General features: G+C 35.9%; 1 protein-coding gene across 5 annotated transcripts in view; it reads left to right on the top strand.

Annotated features, from left to right (window-relative positions):
- Nucleotides 1-20151, top strand: part of LOC111044972 (E3 ubiquitin-protein ligase TRIP12) — a 100188-nt gene that overhangs the window by 55334 nt on the left and 24703 nt on the right. For all 5 annotated transcript variants that reach the window (XM_039440169.1, XM_039440168.1, XM_039440167.1 and 2 more), the window contains exons 18-25: nucleotides 1084-1231; nucleotides 1818-2024; nucleotides 3128-3407; nucleotides 5759-5874; nucleotides 6468-6568; nucleotides 14831-15016; nucleotides 16012-16194; nucleotides 19481-19660. In XM_039440169.1, coding sequence (XP_039296103.1) covers nucleotides 1084-1231; nucleotides 1818-2024; nucleotides 3128-3407; nucleotides 5759-5874; nucleotides 6468-6568; nucleotides 14831-15016; nucleotides 16012-16194; nucleotides 19481-19660 — 1401 coding nt within the window. The remainder of the gene's footprint in view (nucleotides 1-1083; nucleotides 1232-1817; nucleotides 2025-3127; nucleotides 3408-5758; nucleotides 5875-6467; nucleotides 6569-14830; nucleotides 15017-16011; nucleotides 16195-19480; nucleotides 19661-20151) is intronic.

The raw sequence follows: 20151 nt of genomic DNA, 5'->3' as shown, positions 1-20151 counted from the left end.
AAAATATAAAAATGTTAAATAAAATTCATTGCGTCTCTAAAGGGGCGTTTATATTGAATTCAAGTTTTCTTGACGTTTGTCCACAAATTGATTTCAGGGTTTGTTTTATTTTCAAATATTCAAGTGAAATTGAGTTTGAAATTAATCATGTATAATTTTCAAATGCTGATATTTTTTGAGAAAATTAATTTGATTTGATTTCTAAAAAAATGAATTTTGTCATGAATTAAATGTATTTTACAAACTTGAAGTCAAGTTTAAAAGAATAGAAACTTCTATCCACTATACCAATAATAAATAAATAATCAAGTTTCGTTGATTCGAGTAGATATTGAACATGTTTGATTGAACGTGAATCTTGAAGGTACAATCTTTTTTTACAAGTATACATCTTTATTTGCCATAAATAATCCAACCTACAAATGAGAAAATGAGATAAAAACAGTTGTCAGTCAATGTAGAATCTACAAAAACAACTAAATTGAAAAGTATGATGCAGATGAAGGAGAAAAATTTTAAATTTAATCGATTTTTTACTTCATACTTATATACTATTGAGATTATGAAAAACTTGAATTCAAGTAATCTTGACACCAAGTAAACTAGACTTGAAGTTTTCAAAATCGCCCACTCAACTCAAAGGTTGATAAAACTTGAATTCAAGGAAACTTGACCAATGTAAACGCAGCTTTAGGGCCCCACACTTCAGTAATCTATATTGGAAGGAGTCAAAAACTTGATTTATTTATGTAAAATTGCTGTGTATTGGTTAATTTATTGTGTACCAGCTTTATGAGTTTTTCTGTGTCGATGGGTTTTTATGTGGGTATTTTTTTTATAATAAAGGTGAATAACCATTGATGGTTTATAATCATTTTTATTATTGTAATGATGTTTATGGAACAAATAAAGATTTGAATAGTGATACTATTAGTAGTAGTATATTGAATAGTGGTATAAATGGAGCCCCCCTTTTCAGTGGTATTCTTTCATTTTCAAATATACTGTACCTTACAGCATTAGAAACTGTGTATTTCTTGATGAGCAATTCCAATTCCAACGTATTTTTTCATAATTTTTTAGGAGGTGCTGAAAACACAGACAGTTTCGAGTCACCTGGCCGGTATGATGGCCTCACAGGAGCTGAGAATTGTGGTCGGTGCTCTACAGATGGCTGAAATTCTCATGCAAAAACTGCCCAACGTATTCGCCGTTCATTTCACCAGAGAGGGTAAGTCTTGCAAATCATGTGTCCCGTAATACAGGAAAAGCTGGCTTTTAGATGTGCTCAAATTGGACATGAACCTAGTGCGAAAATCTCTTTACACTAATGGAGTGATCCGTGGTCTAGTGGATAAAGTTCTTGCTTAGGAGCCTAGAGATCCTCGGCTCAAACCCTGCTCATTACCTTAAGTTTTTTACCAGGTCACTCCCGTTTTATCGGATGGACACGTTAAATTGTCTGTCCCGGTTCCGGCTGAAGTATGTCAGTCTTAAGGCCCACTGACGGCTCAAATGATATATTTAGACGAGGTGGAACTTCCGTCAGGAACTCCCCACCATTAAAAGCCATACGAATATTATTATTATTACTCCAATAATTGTCAACATTGTAGAATTGCTCCATAATGAATTAAAAATCAAATCGAAATCAATTTTGATTATTGACTCAGTAGAGAACATAGTATTCTCGTTTTATTATTGAACAATTCTAGAATAATTAATTTGAGTGAACTAGAACAATTCAATTGAGTGTCAAGTGTAATGTGATGAATGTTGATATTGATTTGATGTTGTTTTGTTTTGCGTTTTACTAGGTGTGATGCATCAAATCAAGCAGCTGGCAGATCCGTGTGTGCCGATCAGTGCCTCTCCGCCGAAACAGCCGCCTCCGGCCTTCAGTGCAGTAGCCGATGGGGGCGGCCAAGGGGGCAGCGGAAGCGGTAGTAACAGCATAGCCGGGCCTTCCGGGCACTGTCTCAATGGGGGTGGCGCCAGTCTAGCCATGTCCATTGATAATCCATGTGAGTTGGCTTGTCTTTTCAAATCTATAATTTAATCCAAAATGAAAATGTGTACAATGAATAATAATTATTATAAAATCATTCTACATCGAAAATGAGACTTTCACTGTTAATGTAATTAATCTATAACTGGTGCTATAGACTGGTGCTCGGAACATGCTATATATACACTTTTTCATTTATTAATCCTCTTCCAACTTCAAAGAATTTGATTTTTGGTTCACAGCCTATGGCCTATGTTGCCTATGTAAGCTTTTCCCTTTATTATTTATTATAACAGCAGTTTATTATTAACTCATAAACCTAGCATTGTTCTAAGTTCTATATTATTAAATCAAATTGATTACACGGTTTGTTCTACTTTCATATTATAATCATAGAGAAACAATAGCGTGAGTAGATATCCCATGGTATAGGGCGTTTATGTCGCAACTTTTACTGTTATCTCAAGCCCATAGTCCAAGTAGTTCTTTCCCGTGATGCTGTGTGATGCTGATAGTCTCTCATATTGTGCCGTTCATACACTCTCACCCCGCCAAAACATTAAAAATCAACAGTAATCGACAATAATTGGCTTGAGATAACAGTAAAAGTTGCGACATTGACACCCTATACCATGGGATATCTACTTACGCTATTGTTTCTCTATGATATAATTTAGTGAAGTTAAGTTTAAAATTAATAATGTATAATTTTTAAATGCTGATTTTTTGTTGGAAATAAATTTGATTTGATAATATTATAAAGAAAAGAATTGGCTTATACAAGAACGGAAAAGGAAGTACACGAATCATCGCGTCTGAACTAGAAAAATAATTAACTTGAAATTTTGCATATAGATTCTTAATTTACCGAGAATGGTTGTAGGTCTATTTTCAATTCTTGAAGATTTAATTACGTCAAGTATTTCAGTTTGTCAATTTTTAAATCAGGCCCTTGCAGAGCACGGGTTACCTTTTAGAGTCTATAATATTATAAAGTGTGAATACATCGTAAAATGTAAGACAAAATGTAGCATTTGAATTTGTACATCCAATCTCTAATGTTTTGTATTCAAATTTCCCATTCTTCATTGAAATTGTTGACTTCATTGGCTGTTACAGTCATTCTGTCAGCGCCAATCCCGAGCCTCAGCATGGGCTGCAGTAGCAACAACATGAACGTAGCTACGTCGGCGGCGGCAGCAGCCAATAACATCAACGCGAGCCTGGCGGTAGGCGGAGCCAGCGGTCAGCAGCAGCTAATCACAGGCCAGGTGTCGAGCACAAGTGGCGGCAGCCAATCAGCGGTCACCATTACGCCGCAGCTGCGTCGCAGTCTGTGCCAGCAGCCGCAGGACAATATGGCCGACGATCCGCGCTCCAACAGTAGTCCCTCGCAGTTGTGAGTAGTTATTGATTCAGCATTGAACCCTAGAAAAAATATAGCATAAGATGATATCCCATGGTAGAGGTCGATTAGGTTCCAAATTCCACTCTTTAACTCAATCTGATAATCCTAGTAGTCCTTTTTCATGAAGGTATGTGACACTGGTAGTTTCTCATAATTTGCCAATATCGGGGACCGAGCTCCGCTCTGGAGTGCAAAAGCATAAAAAATTTATCACGAAACTAGAAATTATAATAACATTCATACAGAAATGTTCTATTTAATCACAGTAAATTGAGATTAATTCCCAAAGGAATGCAAAAAATTCCCTCACAAAGGCCCAGTTGCACAAAAGCCGGTTAAATTCTAATCCTGATTAACTTCACGTGAACTAAATCAGAGAAGACCATTTCAAAAAGATGGATCTACTGGAATTAATCAGGATTGGAAATAACCCGGCTTTTTTGCAACCGGCACTAAGTACCTGATTGAATGATTACAAAAGTTCAACAGCTGAGTCATAATTTTGACACAGTCCCACACACATGAACTCGCTCACTCACTTTTATCATCATCAACAGACGACGAAATAATTATTATCAGCTGTTTTTCCAAGGATGAATAATAATTATCCTTTTAATGTCCTTCAGCGAGTTTTTCCCGGGAAAAGACCATGTTCAATCGAATCTATATTGTAAACCTACTGTGCTCTGAATTTCGTGAGAATCGTTAAAGCCGTTTTCGAGATCCGGTGTAAAACAAACATATAAACAAAAGTTGCTCGTTTAATAGTATAGGATTCACACCCCAACAAAAACAGTAATAGTAGATAGTAGTCGACAGTAATCGGATTGAGTTATCAAAAATTCGGCTTGAAATTTGGAACATAAACGACCTGTCCTATGGGATATATTCTATTATTACTGTTTTGACCGGGTAAGAGTGTAAGAACGGCACAGTATGAGAGACTACCAGATTCACGTAGATACACAAAAATGAACTACTAGGACTATCAGCTTGAGTTGATATTGAAATTTGCAACATAAGCCATGGGATATCTACGTTTCTCTATGATTGAACTAAGAATAAAATCGTATTTTTGCCTCACTACACAGAAAATTTATTATGATTACGGGTATGTTTATAGGTTAGAAAGACACTGTTCTTCTAACAGTTGCAGATAAAAATAGCTGATTTCAATTTGCGTCCCGTAAAGTGATGGCCACTCGTAATCCTGATACCACTGCAGAGAGTCACCATTTTTCGACCACTTCCAGTCTCTGTGTGTTTTAAATGTCGAAGATCTCTACGCAGTAGAACCATAACCTCAAAGATTAATGTTTCAAGGGGAAGAGGGGTTTAGGTTAGGTTTTACTTTCCTTGCCCTATTACCATAGGTAAGGAAAGTATTGCTTTCCGAAAAAAATTAAGGTACCCCAATTTATAAATTTCTATACGTTTTAAGGTCCCCTGAGTTCAAAAAAGTGTTTCTTGGGTATTGGTCTGTGTGTGTCTGTGTACACGATATCTCATCTCCCAATTAACGGAATGACTTGAAATTTGGAACTTAAGGTCCTTACACTATAAGGATGGCGGCTAAAATGGCAAAAATGTTGTCAAAAACAGGGTTTTTCGTGATTTTTCTCGAAAATTTATACCGAAAATAGTCAATATAATATATTTTTTTATTTTTTTTTGTACATTTATAATAAGCTCTATCAACTGTCATAAGTCTCATATCTGTAAAAATTCCAGGAGCGCCACCCCATCTATGCAAAGTTTGATTTTAGATTTCCAATTATCAGGCTTGAGATACAATAAATCTAAACAAAAAAAATCAAATGGAAAAGATTGAACATGAAAATATCTACAATTAATGTTCAGTAACATTTTCACCTGAAATTGAAAATAAGCTCTAAATTCGAGAAAATGTGATTATTCAATTGCAAATTATTGTTGATTCTATTAAATCATTAACCATGAAGAGATAGCAGACCTCGTGTGTCTCCAGCGTTATTGCCCTGTCACCAGCTGGCTCAGATCTTTAAATAGTAGACTTGAGATGCGTGGGAACACTAGCGTCAGGTGATCAATTTTCATAACGGCAAGGAAAGTTGTGTGAGTGCGCCACACCAGATTTTTGTATTTAAATGACAATATGCTGGTATTATTCGAAACGTTTTGATAATTTCTTATAATAAACACAGAACACGTAAAAGAATATGTTGAACTCCAATGAAAACGTTAACTGCGCTTGTGCATTTCGATGCTGTATTTGGCGTAGATCCCCTAATATTTTAAATAGAATGTTTACTTTGCATATTCTTGAGTCTCGTTTAATATTGGATGATTGGTTTGTTTTGCAGACGATTTAGTGATGTTTTGAAAAGGAAACGTACACCAAAGAGAAACGCATCTTCCAGTAGAAAAACCAGACAAGACAACGACACATTATCTCCGATGCACGACTTATTCACGAAAGGTAATATATTTCCATCACAGTTTCCTTGATAGTTTGATGTACGAAAATTTATTACGATTGTTTTCCTGTTTATGAAAATGCTAGACATAGTGACAGAAATGTTATTTTATGTCTTCTTGAATTTTAAAACCTGAAATATAGATAGTAAAGATTGTAGTTTAATATTTCTTCTATGCATAAAGACTCAAAAAAATATTACTGTCTGGTTCATGCAAATTCTAATTCTAAAACTAAACTTGTTTTTGGAATCTGACAAGAGATGTGAGAGAGTTTTTTTTTTCTCCCAGAAACCAAGTAGTATTAGTATTTCTATTTTCTCTCCATTAATGAAATTTAAGTTTGGAACTTTATGGTCCGGTTTCTAGGTCACTTATAAAGTATGATAGTATTTTAATATTTATTCCATGTATTAAGCCCACGAAAGAATATTACTGTCTGGTTCATTTAAATTCTCAAACAAAAACAAAAATTGTTTTTTTTTTAATGAGTGTTATTTTCTTTAATGATTCAATGAACCCATTAAACTTGTAGATTCCATTTTAAAACCATGATTAGTGTTTAATTTAATTATCAATTGATGTTTGATTGTGCAGGAAATTCGAGAACACGTATCTCAGCAGCGAAAACATGTGGCTTCCTATCCTCTTTGAATCCAGCCAGGTGGGGCCGCAGTACTGATAGACCATACAGCAAGGTAAGCAACTTCTTTCATTCACTACTAGAAAATAATTCGTTATGAATGAATAGTTTAACGAATTATATTGTAATTATGGTTAGTGCAATACTTTGTCCTTGATCTATTAAGCGATCGCTACACGGTCAATATAGTATCATTGTGCAATATAAAATTGGATAAACGCAAAAATCATAAAGTGTAAACATAACCTATTTTGGAAAAAGAGGATTTTATTTTAGTTATAGTTTAAATGGACAATTTCTATCTAAATTTGGGAGAGGAATAGTTTTGGGCTTTAAGCCTGTTGTTCCTTTCCCAATCATTCATAGTTGAGAATAATATTGTATCTATCAATGTATAAATAAGTAAATATGAGGACCTGCTTAGGTCACACAACTGTAAATAACACGTCATAAGTTACATCTGGTAACACCTAATATTATTGCTGACGCTGTATTCCATTGTAATGCTCGATCATAGTACTTTTAGTCAGTCTACTGCCAAACTTCACCGAGAGCACTTCTCTCTTTTTCGATGTATATTTTATAATTATGTGTTTGAAAATAAAGTTTTCTTTTTAAAAAGGTGTTTGGTTACCCCAGAACTATAACTGGCGCCCGAACTACCTTCCTTACGTTTTTTCGAGGTTGTTCATTTAACAACAAGTTTTTTTCGATTCGCGATCTTTAATTTCGACTTCGTGAAAAATCCGGAAAAACAGTGAGTGAGGTGAACCCTTCAAGACAAGTTCTCTGCGTACCACACCTGCGACCTTCGAAGTTCAACCTGGCAGACAACGAAGACTCCTTCCACAAATTTGAGACGGAAGTAAAACTACCATCAACTGTAAGTACAGATGCGAACATTTTCTTCACTTCATCTTCTACACTCATTCGACCGTCAAAATTAGACCCTGTGATCATGTCAACCAAATCTATCCCGAAATATTTGCTGGACTATATTCCAAAATTCGATGGAACTTCCAATAAAATTCCAAAATTTATCAAATCTCTCCAAGACATTTTCAATCTGTATTGTAACGATAAAATTGAACAATCACAACGCGAAGAAAATCATTGGCTGTTATTTACTGCCGCCCTCCACAGTTTGGAAGGTGCTGCAGATGATGTTGTACAAAATTGCGAGTGTTCCAACTTAGCTGAACTTATTGAACTTTTAACGAAAAGCTTCTCTGATAAACGCACGGTCCCTGACCTAATAGCCGAAATTGCTGTAATGAAATCATTCCAATACGAACACCCCCTCGACTTCCTACAAAGACTCAGTGAAAAACGCACCAGAGTGGTGACCCGCTATAAGCTTGATGGTGTAACCGGGGATCTCCTGAAAAATCTTCTCGAACAACTCGATACAACTCTTGTCCGCACGCTCATTCACGGTGTTCATCCAACACTCGGAGCTCATCTTCAGGTATACAAACTCAAGAACTTGGACGACGTCCGCGATACCCTGCGCAGTGATTGTAGCATTGTTTTGAAACAATTAAAATGTGCAGAGCCCGTAAGTGATAAAAGTGCAGTGAGTGAAAAGCAAATCAATTCTCAGTTCCAACCGCGGAATTTCTTTCAACCGCAACCAGTGTTCAATCAATTCCGTCAATTCTCTCCTCGGAATTTCCGCCAGCAACACTTCAATCAGAATCGGTTCCAGCAACCCTTCACTACTCAGAATCGGTTCCAACAACCTCATCAAATCCATTTTCAACAGCCTCAACATTCTAATTTCCAACAAAGTGTAGTTCCCTCTACCTCTACTTTTCAGCAGTCGCAATTTCAAAATTTCCAACCGCAATCTTTCAATAACAATTCTCGTAACTTTTCAAACGGAGCACGAAACATTCAACAGTCTCACAACTGGGACTCGCAGAATACTGTCTCCATGCGTACTGCTTCTACTAATAGAAATGCTAACAATTCGGCAAGAAACAATCCTTTCCAGGATCTTCACTATCTCGATGAATCAAATGATGATATCAATCAAGTAAATGCATCGACTCGTATTCAATTGTTGCAATCGCAACTCAACAATCTAACATCAGCTGTGAATGAAATGGCAGATCATTTTTTAGGGTGTGGCCCCAATCCGGCGGAAACCCCCCCATAGAGCTTGAATTGAATATTATTGATAAATCGCTACCCTATTTTGTCGATGATGTAAACAGAAAATGGCTTGTTGACACTGGATCGATGATGAATTATGTACATCCTGCAATTGTACCGCCAACTGTAACTAGATATAAGGAAAAATTTGTTGTAAAAACCCCGGCTGGTACAAGTGGTGGACATGAGTATATATTTTTTGGTCCATCCACATTATTTCCGAATCTTTCTAGAATTAAGATGTATATATATGATTTTTCCGACAGGTACGATATTCTTTTAGGTAATGAAACTATGCAACAACTCAAGGCCCATGTAAATTATGAGACTAATACGTTAGATTATGGCAACGTATCAAAACCGTTATTATCTGTAATTAATTCTAGTAGAAAACAAATTGAATTGAAACCTGGATTTAATGTAATAACTATCCCAGTTAGGTCTATTCCCACTGTAGGACAGGGATTACTTAAACCTATAAATAATTCTAACTATTGTATTGAAGAAGGTATAGTTGATATTGTTAATGGTGAATGTACTTGTATAGCTTTCTCTCATGAACTCATGACCATCAGTCCTGAACCCATGGAAATTGAGGAAGTAGAAACGATTCTTGACTCGCATAATGACTCAATGACCACACGTCCTGAAAATTTTGCATTGATAAAGAAATTGATCCATGAAACTTTACGAACTGACCACATGAATGACGAAGAAAAAAGAGAGATATACGATTTAATTATCCAATTCCCTGCGATGATAAAGCTTGATAATATTCCTCTTGGTTCAACAAACTTATTAAAACATAAGATCAATACTGTAGATGACAATCCTGTGTACACACGAAACTATAGGTACCCTCAAATATTCAAGAAAGATGTACAAATCGAAATTGATAAACTACTGCAAAATAAAATCATTCAACCCTCCAACTCTCCATACAATTCCCCAATATGGGTTGTTCCAAAAAAAACTAGATGCTTCAGGAAAAAAGAAAATAAGAATGGTGATAGACTACAGGAAACTTAATGACAAGACGATAGCTGATAAATATCCTTTACCAAACATTGAAGATCTTTTCGGTAAAATTGGGAGAGCCACTTATTTCTCCACAATAGATTTGTACTCAGGTTTCCATCAAATCGAAATGGACCCAGAATCTGTTCCTAAAACTGCTTTTTCAACGGAAGATGGTCACTACGAGTTTCTTAGGCTCCCTTTCGGGCTGAAAAATGCACCCCCATTCTTTCAAAGAAATATGAATATATTGTTTGCTAAAATGCCGAATGTATTAGTATATATGGATGATATAATAGTATTCTCTGACAATTTGGAAGAACATTTGAAACATTTAAAATCTGTTTTCAAGAAACTACAAAATCACAATCTCAAAATACAGCTTGACAAAACCGAATTTTTCAAAAGAGAATTGTTATACCTTGGCCACATTGTTTCAGAACGCGGTATTCAACCCAACCCAGCCAAATTGCAGGCCATAAAGGATTTTAAAATACCAAAAACCGAAAAACAAATCAAACAATTCTTAGGGTTAACAGGCTACTATAGGAAAATGATACAGAACTATGCAAAAATCGCAAAACCTCTGACTCAGGCATTGAAAAAGGATGTAAAGATCGATATTAATAATACAGAATATGTAAATGCATTTGAGAACTTGAAAACAATGTTACAGAACAGTCCAATATTACAACTCCCTGATTTCTCTAAACAGTTCATTGTCACGACTGACGCGAGCAATTATGCTATAGGAGGGGTATTATCCCAAGTTTTTGAAGGAAAAGATCTACCAGTAGCGTATGCTTCGCGAACTTTGAATAAACATGAGATCAATCTCTCCACCATAGAAAAAGAGTTATTGGCTATTGTCTGGTGCTGTAAATATTTCAGACCTTATTTATACGGACGGAAGTTTCTCATTCAAACTGATCACAAGCCTCTCCAGTGGCTTCATAGCATCAAAGAACCGAACTCGAAACTCATTAGATGGAAACTATTATTAGAGGAATTTGATTTTGATATTATTTACATAAATGGGAAGACCAATTACGTAGCGGACGCTCTGTCTCGTCCTAATAATGTTAACATGATGGAAAATGAGGAAGATGATTTTTTAGGCTTTGAAGATGGCTTTCGCGGGTTTGCGAATATTGCTACTGACCCCCACGAAACTGGTCTAGAAGATGGCTTTCACGGTTTTGATAATAGTGCTCACGACCCTGATCATGAATTCGATGATATTAACGTGGACGAATTGCTGCGATTCAATACTCGTACTGAAGCTCCCTCCATAGACGTTAGTTCCCTTGATGAAATTCTCCAACAAATAGATAACCCGGCCGAAGGAACTGATAATGATGATATTATAGGTATTGATAATAGAAATGACGGCGTTGTAAATAATGATGCTAATGAAAACATTGTGCGTGATATTGATTATGAAAATGTTGTAAATAATAATGAAAATGGTAATGAACGTGAAGATGATAATAACAGTTTAGCCACAATACACTCTCAAGAGAGTTCAAACGAGCAAGTAACTATTGCTGATGACGATAAGATTCTGAATGTAGAACATAACCAATTAGTACTTGAACGAGGTGACCAACCCCCTCGCTTGATTAAGATTTTTGATAAAAATAGATTGATTATTTATTTTAGGAATGCTAATGATTACGATGACATGAAGGACAAATGTATAGAGTATTTGAAACCGAATACAAAGTATGGAGTTTTCTGCTCGCGTGCCGGAGCCCTATACGATGAGTATGAACGGATTTTTAACAATTTCAAGAACGTACTGCTAGAGACTTTTGATTCGATCAAACTTAAACGGTATAAAAGAATGAACTTAGATGTGACACAAAATGATGAACAAAAACAGGTAATCTCTAATTATCATGAGGGTAAAACATTCCACCGTGGTATCAATGAATCTTATAATCAAATACGACGTAAATATTACTGGCCATCAATGCTACAGGATGTGACTGGTTACATTAATAAATGTGCTGTTTGCTTAAAGGTTAAATATGACAGGAGACCCGTTCGAGTTGACTATAAAATCACACCAACTCCTGAAACACCGTTCGAAAAAATACAGATTGATTGCTTCCAATATGACAAAATAAAGTTTTTAACGATGACTGACTGTTTTTCCAAACGGCTAACGGTCCATCCAATAAAAAGTTTGAACCAAGTCGATATCCAAGAATGCTTAAACGACTATTTCTCTGCTTTCCCCATACCCAAAATTGTACAAATGGACAACGGACGTGAATTTGACAATGCAGGCCTACGTGATTTCCTGAGACTTTATGGCATTGAACCATATTACGTTACTCCCGGACACCCAGACTCGCAAGGTTTGGTAGAAAGGACTCATTCTACACTTATTGAAATTCTGAATGCCATTCAACTTGAAAATAAAACCAACACTACTGAAACTAATATGAAATTAGCGGTAATTGCCTTCAATAATACTCTAAACTCTACCTTGAAAATGTCTCCTATGGAAATAACATATGGAATATCGAATAACCCTTTTGTAAACGGAATAACAGAGAGATTAGTAACTGAACAACTGTCCCAACAGTATCTTGAACGAGTCAACCTAGTGCATAAAATGATTAAGAATAAAATTGAAGAAGAAAAACAAAAACGTACTGAGAAATTGAATGTTAATCGTGAGAAGAATGTTGAAATTGAAAACGAGCCACACATAAAATCGACATTTAATAAGAAAACAAAACCGAAATTCATCAAAGTAAATTACGATACAACACAGCAATTAGCTAGGAATCCTAAAGCTATCCAAAAACGCCCTTTCAAATTGCACCCTAATAGAATGAAACGGCCTAAAAAACCGGTGAAGGGTAAGAAAAAGGATTTATTTGTTACAGGACGTGATGGTACTGCCCCTAATTCTCCTGTTGCTGGCCCCAGCAACGTCTTATAAGATGGTAGATTTGAGCAGAACATCTGGTATTGCTCCAATCAAGATACAGAATTCTCATATAATTAATGAAACTTTTACCTATGTTCATAATATTAATACTAGTTATTTACGTTTAGAATTAAGTAATATTGAAACATTTGTTGATTTTCTCGCTAAAAGGAATAATATTGATAAGAGTCGCTTAAGTATGATGAAATTGAATTTGAAATACACTAAGAATAAATTGAATGAGATTCAATCAGTTAATTATAGGCAGAAAAGAGGTCTTTTTAATGGTTTAGGATCCGCGATTTCGTGGATCACTGGGAACATGGATGCTGATGATAAGGAAAGATATGACAAAATTTTGCAGACAGTCCAATCTAATGAATATCATCTTAGTAACAATGTAGACAAGCAATTTGCTGTAAATCAGAAATTAATTAACGAATTCAATAATGAGATGAAAGTAATCAGAGCGAATAATCTAAAAATCAGCAATTACTTTAATTCTTTGTTCAATGAATCCAACCGAATGGAAATGAATCAGCAATCCTCTTTGTTATTCGACTCGCTCCTGCTTCTGAATAATAAAATATCTGACATTGTAACTAGTCTCGAATTTTGTAAATTGAAAATACTGCATTCTTCTATTATTTCTCATGATGATCTTTTTCTCCTACAAAAAAACTCAAATGTCAGCTTTATTTCAAATAAAATTAGTGTGTTATGGAAACTAAGCAAAGTACATTGTGGAATATTTAAAGACCATATTTCATATTTTGTGGACGTACCGCTATTGTCAACTGTTTATGAAACGTTTTTTCTATTGTCTTATCCTGTCATTGTCGGTAACGAAATTTTAACAACTATTGCACATCCTTCTTTTGTTCTTCGAAATGACAAATTATTTTCTGGAAATTGTGAACTCATTTATGATGATTATTATTGTAGTGAAGTAAGCGAACTTAATGATAAATGTATTGAGCAATTATTAAATGATAGGAATCTAGACGGATGTAGTAAGGTAGTTTTGAAAGACGGAGATTCTTTCATAAAATATGTAGAAATAGTTGATAGTTTTATATTATTTAATTTTAGTACATGTATGGTTCTGAATACTGATGTGAACAAGAATATTACTCTTTTTCTTAATAAGAAAACGCAATTGTTGAAAATTAATAGCTCAGAAACACTGATTGGTTACTACAAACCAAATATATTTTGGGAAAACGAAATTGTACTTCCAACTGAATTTGTAGAAAAAAAACGACTATCCAACCTCAACTTTGATCAAGTACATATTGCTAATATAAATTTTCAAAAACTTGATGTTCTAGATGAGTTACCTCTGACCGATAATCGAAACCTATGTATTATTCTTTTGCTTATTTTTACTGTAATTTTATTGATTGTTATAATATTTCTCAAACGGCTGTTTATCTGGCACAAACTTTGTAACCTAATGTGTTGTAAATCTGAAGTTGAAAATGATACTGTACAGCGTGAACCAGAACAAATATGCCCCAGACTACCATGTACTTAGTTTATAATACTTAAAATATAATATATGTTTTTTATCTCTTTGAAGCTGAGGGCAGCTTCACTCTTAGGGGGGAGGAGTTACATCTGGTAACACCTAATATTATTGCTGACGCTGTATTCCATTGTAATGCTCGATCATAGTACTTTTAGTCAGTCTACTGCCAAACTTCACCGAGAGCACTTCTCTCTTTTTCGATGTATATTTTATAATTATGTGTTTGAAAATAAAGTTTTCTTTTTAAAAAGGTGTTTGGTTACCCCAGAACTATAACTATAGACACCCAAGTGGCCTAATATTATAAGTAGGTACAGACATTGTACGATAATTTTGCCTGCCAATAGTGAGACGATCGTTATAATAGCAGTATTTGATTAACATTGGTATTGCTATCCTTGTCTATCATCCTTGCATCATCCTTGTATCATCAATAATATCAAATGTCTAGGGACCGTTTCAATAAATGAATGAATATTCAATTTTAATCATCACAACTTTTCAACATTTCATCACAACATTTCATCACAACAAGTGACAAAGCCTTTTGTAAATTCTTTACTTGATGGCAAATACAGTATTATATTCTATTTATCAATACAATGCATATTCATTGTGCAGTTTTTTCTTGAATATATTGTTTATTATGTTTTGTTTGATTCAAGGAGGGCTCATCGGCAATAGCGAAGTGCTCTAGCAACGCGAACCTGAGCGCAGGCAACCGAGAGAAAGCGCGCACATGGGTGCGAGAGAGAGCGGCCCACTTCATCGCCACCTACCAGAGTCTACCAGGGGCCCCCACTTCGGTCCTAGCCAGTCTTACCTGCGCCATCAACAAGCTCAATACACAGGTAGGCTCACAAATATTAGGCATCAATCGATGAATAATCATATTGAAAATTATCTGAAACCCTCTCTGTCTTATCTTCATCATCCACAATCATTATCTTCCAGGACATTGGTTTATTTATTGTTATTGGCTATTTATTTCATGTTAGAAACCTCTCGCTGATGACAGACATGCACGATGAACATGTGTGTACTGTGTGCATTATGAACATGCATGTCCTACCGTTAGTGGCCAGCCTTAGATTACACTAGAAAAAATTCCACATGGTCTTCCTCGTTCAGTTCGTACTCCGGAAAATGAAGACCGAGTCAGAACGGCAGTTGTTCTTAGGGTAGGCGCACACCAGTTAGTCAAGACAAGACAAGACAAGACATGATCAGACACAATACTTCACATTGTTGCTTATGACGCAACTTACACTGATTAGTCATTGCAGTTAGACATGTGTTCATAAGCAACAATGTGAAGTATTGTGACTGAACGTGTCTGATCATGTATTGTCTTGTCTTGACTAACTGGTGTGCGCCTAGCCTAAGAACAACTGCCGTTCTGACTCGGTCTACATTTTCCGGCGTACGAACTGAGCGGGGAAGGCCAAGTGGTTTTCACAGAGCCAGTACTTCTAAACGCTGCAGCCCATCGGCGTACAGTATTTAGATCTGACACTGCACCTCGACGTCCAACTCTAAAATATTAACGGAAAAGCGTTGCATTGTGACTACAGATTCATTGTTTCTAAAAACTGCTTGACAGCGAACACACGATGTGTTGCGTTCCAACGCTCCATAGCGACTGAAATGGGCCGTAATAGAATGGGTCATAGCATGGGCCGTCTGCCAACATTCGTTCCAGGGCAATACTCCCTCCCGTCGCCGAGTACTAGCGGTTCGAAAAACATATGTTTCTTCTGCACCTCTCTATTATAACGTTCATGTGTAACAATTTTACGTGTTTTATTGTGGAAATGAATTGATTAAGTTTGTTGTATTATTTCAGACACCAGAGTCAGCCCTGGACGCTCTGTGCGAGCTGCGTGACATAGTGATGGTGTCGGACATCTCTCCGTTTGAGGTGAACCACAGTGGCCTCATCAGGTCGCTGCTGCAGTACCTCACAGATCCGCGCGATTCCCGCGACCAGCGGCTCAGGATCTTTCTGCACGTGTTTGCCAAGACACCGGTCAGTATTTTACTATTTCCATCTCAATTTTGTATAATTTCTATTTAATTTTTCCTTTATTTCATACGATTTCCATTTATTTTTACCTCCATTTCGTATAATTTCTATTTAATTTTCTCCTTATTTCATACCATTTTCATTTATTGTTGTCTCCATTTCGTTCTATTTCATATATCTTTGCATTCATTTAATCCATTTTCATTTATTTTTGCCTCTATTCTTACGATTTATATCACAAACATTAACAAAACATTTCTCCCAGCGGACAAAATTCTCCTTGCCATAGGGTCATGTAATTTGTTTTCCAAAATGTAGAATGTTTTGCACCATGTAGACTAAAGGTTCAATTCCTAAACGGCTGTAGTCTACAACTGTATATTGTTCTAGTATATTTAATATGTCAATTATAGCCTTCAGTAGTATTCAGCAGAAGACTACTGCCTTTATTACAGCGCTACAATCGTCGCTTAGGTTTTTTTTCAAATAAGATTCTATTTCAGTTTTAGTCTAAATGAGGTTGTACTATGAATTCTTATCATTTTTACTCAATCTGATGAAGTAAGTTGATAGGGCTACTTGTACTGTGCAATTATTGTAGAAATCATAAGTGCCATTTTCATACTTATTTTATAAACACAACTAGTTTCAGCATTCATGCCATTTGCAAATGTCAAGGTGTTTTATTGTCAAGTATCAAAGTAATTGTTATCCCAAACAGTTAATAATATAGATAATATAATTATTTTGTATTTTTTTCCATGTTATGTAAACTTATAAAGAAGTTTCAAATCAAAACCAAATTATTATTACTGTAAAAATAATGCCTTTGGCACTAGAAAATAGTATGATGAGGGTACTAGTGATTTCTTTAATAATTGAACTTTTACTTGAATTTACAGTCCATATGTTTGAACACTGAGGCTCGGTTGCACATAAGCCAGTCTTACCTGCGCCATCAACAAGCTCAATACACAGGTAGGCTCACAAATATTAGGCATCAATCGATGAATAATCATATTGAAAATTATCTGAAACCCTCTCTGTCTTATCTTCATCATCCACAATCATTATCTTCCAGGACATTGGTTTATTTATTGTTATTGGCTATTTATTTCATGTTAGAAACCTCTCGCTAATGACAGACATGCACGATGAACATGTGTGTACTGTGTGCATTATGAACATGCATGTCCTACCGTTAGTGGCCAGCCTTAGATTACACTAGAAAAAATTCCACATGGTCTTCCTCGTTCAGTTCGTACTCCGGAAAATGAAGACCGAGTCAGAACGGCAGTTGTTCTTAGGGTAGGCGCACACCAGTTAGTCAAGACAAGACAAGACAAGACATGATCAGACACAATACTTCACATTGTTGCTTATGACGCAACGTACACTGATTAGTCATTGCAGTTAGACATGTGTTCATAAGCAACAATGTGAAGTATTGTGACTGAACGTGTCTGATCATGTATTGTCTTGTCTTGACTAACTGGTGTGCGCCTAGCCTAAGAACAACTGCCGTTCTGACTCGGTCTACATTTTCCGGCGTACGAACTGAGCGGGGAAGGCCAAGTGGTTTTCACAGAGCCAGTACTTCTAAACGCTGCAGCCCATCGGCGTACAGTATTTAGATCTGACACTGCACCTCGACGTCCAACTCTAAAATATTAACGGAAAAGCGTTGCATTGTGACTACAGATTCATTGTTTCTAAAAACTGCTTGACAGCGAACACACGATGTTTTGCGTTCCAACGCTCCATAGCGACTGAAATGGGCCGTAATAGAATGGTCCATAGCATGGGCCGTCTGCCAACATTCGTTCCAGGGCAATACCCCCTCCCGTCGCCGAGTACTAGCGGTTCGAAAAACATATGTTTCTTCTGCACCTCTCTATATAACGTTCATGTGTAACAATTTTACGTGTTTTATTGTGGAAATGAATTGATTAAGTTTGTTGTATTATTTCAGACACCAGAGTCAGCCCTGGACGCTCTGTGCGAGCTGCGTGACATAGTGATGGTGTCGGACATCTCTCCGTTTGAGGTGAACCACAGTGCCTCATCAGGTCGCTGCTGCAGTACCTCACAGATCCGCGCGATTCCCGCGACCAGCGGCTCAGGATCTTTCTGCACGTGTTTGCCAAGACACCGGTCAGTATTTTACTATTTCCATCTCAATTTTGTATAATTTCTATTTAATTTTTCCTTTATTTCATACGATTTTCATTTATTTTACCTCCATTTCGTATAATTTCTTTTAATTATCTCCTTATTTCATACAATTTTCATTATTGTTGTCTCCATTTCGTTCTATTTCATATATCTTTGCATTCATTTCATCCATTTTCATTATTTTTGCCTCTATTTCGTACGATTTCTATCACAAACATTAACAAAACATTTCTCCCAGCGGACAAAATTCTCCTTGCCATAGGGTCATGTAATTTGTTTTCCAAAATGTAGAATGTTTTGCACCATGTAGACTAAAGGTTCAATTCCTAAACGGCTGTAGTCTACAACTGTATATTGTTCTAGTATATTTAATATGTCAATTATAGCCTTCAGTAGTATTCAGCAGAAGACTACTGCCTTTATTACAGCGCTACAATCGTCGCTTAGGTTTTTTTTTCAAATAAGATTCTATTTCAGTTTTAGTCTAAATGAGGTTGTACTATGAATTCTTATCATTTTTACTCAATCTGATGAAGTAAGTTGATAGGGCTACTTGTACTGTGCAATTATTGTAGAAATCATAAGTGCCATTTTCATACTTATTTTATAAACACAACTAGTTTCAGCATTCATGCCATTTGCAAATGTCAAGGTGTTTTATTGTCAAGTATCAAAGTAATTGTTATCCCAAACAGTTAATAATATAGATAATATAATTATTTTGTATTTTTTTCCATGTTATGTAAACTTATAAAGAAGTTTCAAATCAAAACCAAATTATTATTACTGTAAAAATAATGCCTTTGGCACTAGAAAATAGTATGATGAGGGTACTAGTGATTTCTTTAATAATTGAACTTTTACTTGAATTTACAGTCCATATGTTTGAACACTGAGGCTCGGTTGCACATAAGCCGGTTAAATTTCAACCGCGATTAATTTCACGAGAACCAATCAAAGAAGGCATTTTTGTAAAGATGGCTTCTCGATTGGTTCTCGTGGAATTAATCACGATTAAAATTTAACCGGCTTTTGTACAACCGGCTCTGAAAATTTTGAATCTAGATATCCTATTGTATTGTATTGTATTATTTAATTGTATTGTTAATGGCAGTTGGACGGAGGCAGCAGTGAGTTTGGCGTGGAGGCCTCGGCCGGGTGTTTGTCGGCGCTGGTGAGTAAGTTGGGCAGTTGTGTGTCGCAGCTGGAGCAGTTCCCGGTCAAAGTGCACGACCTGCCAGCCGGCACCGGAAGCACCACTGCGCTCAAGTTCTTCAACACGCATCAGCTCAAGGTCAGTACAATAAATTTGGAATTTGTGAAGAATATAGTATTGAATATTGTATATAGTGAGGTCCACATTATAATGTCAGTATTTAATTAGCATTGGTGTTTCTATCCGAATAAAATAATTGATTATTTTCAACAAGAATGAACTGTTGATATAACTTGATAGATATAATCTATATCAGCTATCCTCTATAGAAGGCAGTCGCAAAGCAGAGAATCGGCAACGATGTGATCCTATCTTTCTACACTGCCATTATAACGTGAACCTCACTATAGTGACATTTACGTTATTAAGTCAATGGAAAAGATGACATATCTCACTATTGGTTCAATCGTTCAATTCATTCGAATCGTTAGGTAAATCCTTAGACCAGTGTTATAGAATAGACACGCCCCATTGTATATTCATACTGAAAGTCGATGAAGCCAACATCTACTGCCATATCTCCAAATCGTGACATCAGCATCGGATAGAAAACTTTTCTGTAGAGTTTG

This window comes from Nilaparvata lugens, chromosome 13 (genome assembly GCF_014356525.2).
Source record: "Nilaparvata lugens isolate BPH chromosome 13, ASM1435652v1, whole genome shotgun sequence".
Classification (NCBI taxonomy): Eukaryota; Metazoa; Arthropoda; class Insecta; order Hemiptera; family Delphacidae; genus Nilaparvata; species Nilaparvata lugens.
The sequence above is the reverse complement of the archived record's forward strand: the minus strand, read 5'-3'. Positions and strand labels throughout refer to the sequence as shown.